At 34.5% G+C, this 8,688-nt stretch overlaps 1 protein-coding gene across 1 annotated transcript; it reads left to right on the forward strand.

Annotated features, from left to right (window-relative positions):
• The first annotated feature begins 293 nt into the window (after positions 1-293).
• On the forward strand, positions 294-1,619 carry LOC111903558 (uncharacterized). Its single transcript, XM_052763922.1, has 3 exons — positions 294-405; positions 923-1,092; positions 1,194-1,619. The coding sequence occupies exons 1-3, from the start codon at positions 294-296 to the stop codon at positions 1,617-1,619; spliced, it is 708 nt and encodes a 235-aa protein (XP_052619882.1).
• The last annotated feature ends 7,069 nt before the right edge of the window (positions 1,620-8,688 follow it).

Consider the following 8,688-nt stretch of genomic DNA (forward strand, 5'->3'; position numbering starts at 1 on the left):
TACCATTTTATTCTAAAAAATCAAAATACATGAGTTTTAGTATGCTAATAAGACTGATGGGAGTGGCACACGGTTTGGAACCGCACTATAGCCACGTGGACCACAAACACCGCCCCTTGGGTGCGGTTTTGGCCGCACTACGGGTCGAGAGGACCACGACTCGTGATTGGCTGTTGATTCCTTTGACTGTTGAACGGTCCTCTTTGCGCATTAATTTTTTTTTCCTTTTTTTCCTATATATACACATACATTTCATTTTTTTTTCAAACAATACAAACCCTTCTCTCTCAAAAATGTCATCTTCTTCATCTTCTGAAGAATTTCAAGTTATTTTTTATGCCGTTGTTGCGTGTGCTCAAATGGCGGAACAAACATACGATGCTTTATGCAATAACGCAGCTGCAAGTTCTCAACGGAGAACACGAAGATATATTTTCAGAAATCGTGAACAAGCCAACCAACGTTTGGCATAAGACTATTTTCAAGAGAATGCCACTTATCAGGGGTATTATTTTCGTAGGCGCTTCAGAATGTTCAAAGGTTTATATGAACGTATAGTTGAAGATGTAACGAGGGAGTGCAATTTTTTCAACAAGGCTACGATGCTAGAGGTACACCCGGTTTCACTCCCTTACAAAAATGCACGGCCGCACTTCGTCAGTTAGCATTCTGCCTGATGCCTTAGACGAAAGTTTTAGGATGTCTGTTAGGACCGCACAAGACAGTCTCCACTATTTTTGCAAAACTGTGATTCAGTTTTATGGTCCTAAATATTTACGTAAGCCTACACGTAATGACATCTTACAATTGCAAGCTCATCATGCTAATATGCATGGGTTTCCTGGAATGCTAGGAAGCTTAGATTGTCTCCATTGGGCATGAGAAAATTGCCCTACATCATATCATGGGCAATTTACCCAAGGTGATCATGGTCACCCAACGGTCATACTTGAAGCAGTTGCATCACAAGATCTGTGGATTTGCCATGCATTTTCTGGTTCTCCTAGTTCGATTAACGACATCAACGTTCTTAATCGTTCACCTATATTTAACAACATATACGATGGATCTGCACCAGATTCTTATTTTGAAGTGCGTGGAACGTCATATAAGTATGGTTATTATCTGGTCGATGGAAGCTATCCTGAGTATGTTGTGCTTGTTAAATCGTTTACGTGTCCACATGGTTCTAGACAAAAAAAAAAAAAAAATTCAAGAGAGCTCAAGAAAGAGCTAGGAAGGATGTTGAGCGTGCTTTTGGAGCTCTGGAGAAACGGTGGTTCATATTGAAAAAACCAGCAGTTAATTTAGGCGAGGAAAAGCTTCAAGAAATCATGTATACATGTATCATATTGCATAACATGACGATTGAAGACGAAAGAAGAACGATATGTGCGTTTGATGAGGAAGAAACCATACCAGAGACACAACCAATAGAAATTGGTGGCGAAGAGTATATGAACAGGAGAGTAGAGATACGTTGCACTGAAACATTTCACAAGCTTCGCAATGACTTGGTGGAACACATTTACGGGGTTCAAAACATTAACCTTAATTTGGATCCACCGGATGACTCCGAAGACGAGTTCTCGGATAACGACTTTATTTGTTTGCTTTAGTTATTTTATTTGTGTTTTTTTTAAGTTTCTAGGATTATTTTAATGTCATGTGTGTGTGTTTCTTTTTTTTTTTTTTTTTTTTTTTTTTTTTTTTTGCAATGGAATGTAATGTTTTTTGATTTTCAATGTAATGTTTTTTTAATTTTCAAGTGATGAAAAATTATGTTTTTTTATTAAAAAAGAAGTTTTAATTAAAATAGCTAAAAAAAATAAAAAATAAAATAAAAGTGTGGCACCACTCCCTTGGTTGTAGATGTAAAATTGTAAAAGTCGAATATAGTGTTTTGTATAGTTTCGCATTTTATGTTATTTTACTAAGTCATCTTTGTGCGAAGTGAAATGTCTACACTTAGTATATTTTTTGTACACTCATGTTCCCTATAAATAGGGACTGAGGTTAGAAGTAGAGAGAGACTTTTTCGCAACTGATATCTCTTTTCTGCTTATTTTGTAATCAGTTTTTTATCAATATGAGATCTGATTAATATTTACTCTTCGTGTTCTAAATCTTCAATTACTCAAATCAAACTTTGCTTTCTCAAATCTCGATAACAATTCTCATCAATTGGTATCAGAGCAAGATTCAAACTGCTTCAATCTGATTTTCGTGTTAGAATCATTTGCTTTTTGAGTTGCAACTTTACTCAAAATTTTCCGCGCATTTTGGTTTTGAAAATCACATTTGATCTTCAGATTTGAATTGATTCTATCTTTGAATTGTTAAGTCGAGTAATCGATTAATGATTTGTGATCAATTCAATTGATCAAATTCTCTATTTCATCAAGTTTTTCAAGCTTTCTGAAAGTTTATGTGTTCATCAATGGCGAACTTCAACATGAATACAATGACTTCCGTCTCTCACTTGCTTGGTTCCTCAACCAAAATTCCGATGTTAATTCCAGAATACTATGATCAGTGGGCTGATAGAATGGAAGATTACTTAAATGGAATTGATGAAGAACTTTGGAATTGTATCAATGGAACAGTGCAAGCTCCAGCTAATGTTCAACCAATTGGACCATCTACTGCATCTGCTGAAGTTGCTGATCAACAAAAACGGCTGAAGAATAATGAAAAGAGGGTCATGAGGGAACTAAGATGTGCTCTACCTCCTGTGGTTTACAATTACATCCGTAGTTGTAAAACAGCCAAGGAGATTTGGAACACTCTAAAAGAGAAGTATCAAGGTAGCGAAAAGACGAAGATCAACTCTGTGAAGCAATGTCTAGTTGAACTGAAGGAATTCAGACAAAAGGATGCAGAAACTCTTGAAAATTACTATGATCGTCTGAGTGAGCTTATGTTTCGCTGCAATAGGTATGGAATCACTAGGTCTCTCATGGAGTTCAATTTAACTTTCATTATGGGTCTTCGCAAGGAATGGCGAAGTGTAAGCATGATGATTAAGAATCAACAGAGTTTTGATACAACTAAATTGAATGATCTCTACAATCAACTGAAAACACATGAATGTGAGGTTTCAGAAATGTATGAAGAATCAAAACAGAGTATTGGAGGTCCTTTGGCTCTTGTTTCAAAAGATGGTTCAGATGAAGAAGGATTTTTGATGAACTTTGATGATGAAGCTATGGCATTCTATTCAAACAACAGAGTTAAGAAGTTTTTCAAAAAGCCTTTTAATCCAAAAGGAAAGGCTAGTGATGTGAAGAATGCAGTCATAAGAACTGGAGGGGAGGAGAGGAAGAAATTGGAGAAAGCTGATGAGAAACAAAAAGATGCGAAAGAAGAGAAGAAGTTGAAAGGTGATTCAGGAATTTACTGTCATTACTACAATGGTGCGAATCACTTCGCAGTTGATTGCATGTTGCGAAAGAAAGAAGAGAAGAAAGAAAAAGTTAAAGATGAAGCATACTACTCTGAAAAGATTGAAGAGATACGTGCTAAGACCAAAGGAGTGTCTTTGGTTGTGAAGGGTGAATCTGCTGATGAAGAGAGTGGAACGTATCAGATCTGGTCTTCAGGATCTGATGACGAGGAAATGAGGCATCCCACACATGGAGCAATGTTCGCAAGTTTTGAAGATTGCGAAGAGGACATTTCAGGGAGATGCTTCGTATCTAAATCCACGGACAAATCACCTATGACAACCAAGGTACATGCAATACTTGAATCTTTTAATATTCCTTTATCTGCTTATGATGCTGAAATTGTTTCATTTGATGATACTGTGGCTTATTTTGATTCTGTTATTGTGTCTGCTAGTACTGAAGCTCAAAAATTAAATTTGCAACTAGGTGAGACACGGAAAGAATTAGAAATAAAGAGGAGCAGAGTAGAAAAACTTGAAATACAGATCAAAAATATAGATTGTGATAGGAATAATCTTACAAATGATGTTAGGTTGTTGCTAGCACAAAGGAATATATATATTGTAATTCTGCCAAACGATTGTATGCAAAATTAACTGCTTTACATCATTCTTCTGACATTAGCAAAGAACAACATAGGAAACTTTTACCTTTTCTTGAGTATGAACGTGAAAAAGTTGATGTTGTTTCTTATGATTGCGAAAGTACAATTGCTCAATTTGACAAAATACCTGATGATAGATATCCATACGGTATTGTCAAAATTGATGAATTTCTAAATGCTGATGAGTTGGTTAACATTGTCAATGAAAGTTTGACAAAGAGTGAACAAGTGAAAATTTTAAAGAAAACAGAAAATTTAACTCTTGCCTCACAATTCAATTATGCTGATATTGATGAAAAATCAGATAATGTGAGTGAAATCAGTGAGATAGAAGAGGAAGAAGAGGTTGATTGTTCTCAATTGTCAATCATTAATATCACATCTAAGATCAAAGGTAAAGAAATAATAGTTGATTCGATAGTAGAGGATGAAATTGATAAACCTTCAACTTCGCAACATTGTAAGTTTGATAATGTGGAAGTTGAAAGCTGCAAATCTGATGATACTGATGAGAACAAAGAAGAAAAGAAAGATTCAAATGAAACACCTCAACGAGTTGTGGTTGATCAAGTGTTTGAGAATACAAAAGAATTTAACAAAATTTTAAATGACAAAGGCGCATATTATTTGGAAACCAACACTGTGGTATATCCAAATTTTGTATGCACTGATAAAACTATTTTTCCAAATCAAGTTTTTGTCACTACTGGAAATGCTGAGAAAGTTCATCCTGAATTCAACAAAATGATTGGAAAAGATAATCTAAAGTCAACCACAGAAGGTTTTTTCGCAAATCAAAACACAGAAGCAAACAATTTAACTCAAAATTCTTATGTGTTTCAAAAACAAAAATCATTACAAAAATGGGTGGTTAAAGGTGAAAAACCAAACAAAATTTTTTAAAAAGTTGAAAAATCAAAGGCTGATGTGAAATTAAATTCTCAAGAATTCAAATTGATGGTTGGAAATTATTCAACAGAAAATAATGTTTCAAAAAGAAAAGCAAGAAAAGCAATTTTCTGACAAGTTGTGTCTAATGACAAACCAAGAGCTGAAAAAGAACAAATTTCAAAAACAACATCATCAAAATTTCAAAGCAAAAATAAACAAACAGATTCGAGTTTTCATAAACCAATAAATTCTGTTGACAAAATTCCATATGTTCGTAAATATGACAACAATCGAAAATTTGAGAATTCGCAAAAATTTGCAAATAATCAAAAGTTTCAAAATGTTGGCAAATTCACGAATACTTCATCAAGTTTGAAAAATTCAACTCAAGCAAAAGTGAAATTTTCACCAAAACAACCAAATTTTCCAAATCCTTCAGTCTCAAAACCGACCAAAGTTTCATATACAAAAGGAAAATCTGATGTAAGTACGATCAATCGTTGGTTTGAAGGGAAAGGAAGAAAATATCAAAGTGGGAAGTTTTCAGAGCAACAAATCAAGAATGCATTTGACAAGTTCGCAAATAACTCTTCCACTGCTAGTTCATCATCTCATAATTCGCAAGTTCCGGTTCAAAAATGGAAACCAATTATCAAAAATGCGAATGTTGTGAAGGATAAGATTACAATCAATGGAAATCCAAAACTATTGAATGACTATATCTCAATATCTAGATCTGATGATGTTGATATAATGGATTCTGTCACAAACAAAGTGAAAACATGGTTTTTAAATTCCAAGAATTTGTTTCATTCCACTAATGATGGACCCAACAAGTCTTGGGTTCCTAAATTCTTTCAATAAATGCAGGTGATGTGTGACGAGCAATATGATACGAAATGGTATATTGATAGTGGTTACTCTCGTCATATGACTGGAAGAAAGGAAAACTTGCGAGATTATAGAAGCTTGGAAAATGTTGGAGTAGTCAAATTTGGAAATAATCACAAGTGTCAAGTGAAAGGCTATGGGAAAGTCACAAATGGAAAATTCACTGTGAACAGAGTTGCTTATGTTGAAGGACTTCAACATAATTTGATAAGCGTGTGACAACTTGTTGTTGGTACTGGAAATCAAGTTGTATTTAATGAAGGAGGAAGTATCATTTCAAATGCGAAGTCAAATGAAATACTTCTCAAATCCAAAAGATATGGTGATATGTTTACACTGGACATCAAACCAATTGTGGGAAAACCTGCTGTGTGTTTACTATCAAAAGCATCTAATAATCTCAGCTGGCTTTGGCATAGAAGATTGTCACACTTGAACTTTCGAAATATTAATAAACTTGTCACTGAAGATTTAGTTCGAGGGTTACCAGTACTAAAATTTGACAATGATTCTTTGTGTGCAGCTTGCGAACAAGGAAAACAACATCGAAAAGGTCATCCGATTGTGATAGATTCAAAAATCGTAGAACCATTGGAACTTCTTCACATTGACTTATGTGGACCGTCGACTGTTGCAACAATCAATAAAAAGCGGTATATTTTAGTTGTTGTAGATGATTTCTCTCGATTCACATGGGTGTTTTTTCTCAGGTTGAAATCTGAAGTTGCTCAGACGATGATTGATTTTATCAAAAATATTGAACTTAGTCTGAAGAAGAATGTACGAAAAATTAAAAGTGATAATGGTTATGAGTTTAAAAATCAAACTCTTGATATTATTCTCACAAGCAAAGGCATTTCGCATAATTTCTCATCACCATATACTCCACAACAAAATGGTGTTGTTGAAAGAAGAAATCGATCTCTATGCGAAGCAGCCAGAACCATGTTAACATATGCGAATCTACCTCAATATCTTTGGGCAGAAGCAGTGTCTACTGCATGTTTTACTCAGAATTGATCATCCATTCATCGAAGATTCAATGTTACTCCATATGAAATAATCAATAATCGGAAACCTAATGTAAAATTCTTTCATGTTTTTGGTTGCAGGTGCTTTATCATGAATCTCAAAGATAATTTGTCCAAGTTCCAAGCTAAAGCTGATGAAGGCATATTCTTAGGATATTCACAGAATTCAGTTGCATACAGAGTGCTTAATAAAAGAACAAGAAAAGTTGAAGAAACTTTCAATTTAACGTTTGATGATTACTATCTTAAACAAATGGATAGTAAATTTGAAAATAAATCAATACTTGTGGATTCAAATACTCAAATTGATAATTCTGAAATCAATGATTTTGATTATGACTTAATTTTCGGAATTCCTGACAGGGCAATTGATGCAGAAAATAATGGTCCTGATAATCAAACATCAGAATCCTCAAAACATACTGATGATTCGACAATAACTACAACATGAATAACTTGTGAAAGTACGCCTGATATTCGTATGGAGGAGGAACATACAAGTAGTCATGAAGATAGTCAGCCAACTTTCGAGGGGGAGAATGAAATTAGGAATCATCAAGTTGAGGGGGAGCATTCGCAGAATCAACAGGAACATCATTTTGAGGGGGAGCATCAAGATGAAGATCATGTTGAGGGGAAGCATGATGAAACAGAGACAATTAATCTTGATGAAAATGATGAGTTTCATGAACTAAATGATAACTTTTCTGTTGCAGGATCTGAAAATGAAGGTATGTATGAAGATGCACCATTAGAATTTGATCCTAATTTTCCACCACTTGAGAAATGGACAAGAAATCATCCAAAAGAGCAGGTAATTGGTAATCCACAAGATGGTGTTGACTAGAGCTCAAATTCGTGCGAAAAATGAGGTACTAAATGCGAACCAAGAACTATGTATGTTCAATGTTTTTATTTCGAAAATAGAGCCAAAGACAGTAAAGGATGCTATGGAACACTCAGATTGGGTTGTTGCTATGCAATCTGAACTGACTGAATTTGAACGAAACAAGGTTTGGAGATTAGTTTCTAAACCTTCTGATGTTTCAATTGTCGGATTAAAATGGATTTTTAAAAACAAAACCGACAAAGATGGCAATATTATTCGAAATAAAGCTAGACTAGTGGTCAAAGGTTATTCGCAACAAGAAGGGATAGACTATGAAGAAACATTTGCACCTGTTGCAAGACTTGAAGCAGTTCGCATATTTTTAGCCTATGCAGCTCACAAAGACTTTGATGTTTATCAAATGGATGTTAAATGTGCATTCTTAAATGGAGAACTAGAAGAAACAGTGTATGTTGAACAACCACCAGGATTTATAAGCAATGAACATCCTAATCATGTTTACATCCTAGATAAGGTTGTATACGGATTAAAACAAGCACCAAGAGCCTGGTACGCAACACTTACAAATTTCTTGAAACAATCTAAATTTAAACAAGGATCAGTTGACCCCAAATTATTTCGCAAGAAAGTTGGGTGTCATCTAATGGTTGTTCAAATTTATGTTGATGATATTATCTTTGGCTCAACTGATCCAGCATTGTCAATTGAATTTGAAAATCTAATGAAAAGTCAGTTTGAAATGAGCATGATGGGAAAAATTAATAATTTTCTTGGCTTAAACATAAGACAGAACAGGGATGGAATCTTAATCAATCAAGAAAAATATACGAAGAATTTGCTTGAAAAGTTTGGAATGTCTAATAGCACGAAACTCAGAGTACCAATGGCAGTAGGAACAAGACTAACTCCTTCGTTAGATGCTCCTGCTGTTGATTTAACACTTTATCAAAGCATGATAGGGTCTTTATTGTA

Source organism: Lactuca sativa, chromosome 5 (assembly GCF_002870075.4).
Source record: "Lactuca sativa cultivar Salinas chromosome 5, Lsat_Salinas_v11, whole genome shotgun sequence".
NCBI lineage: Eukaryota > Viridiplantae > Streptophyta > Magnoliopsida > Asterales > Asteraceae > Lactuca > Lactuca sativa.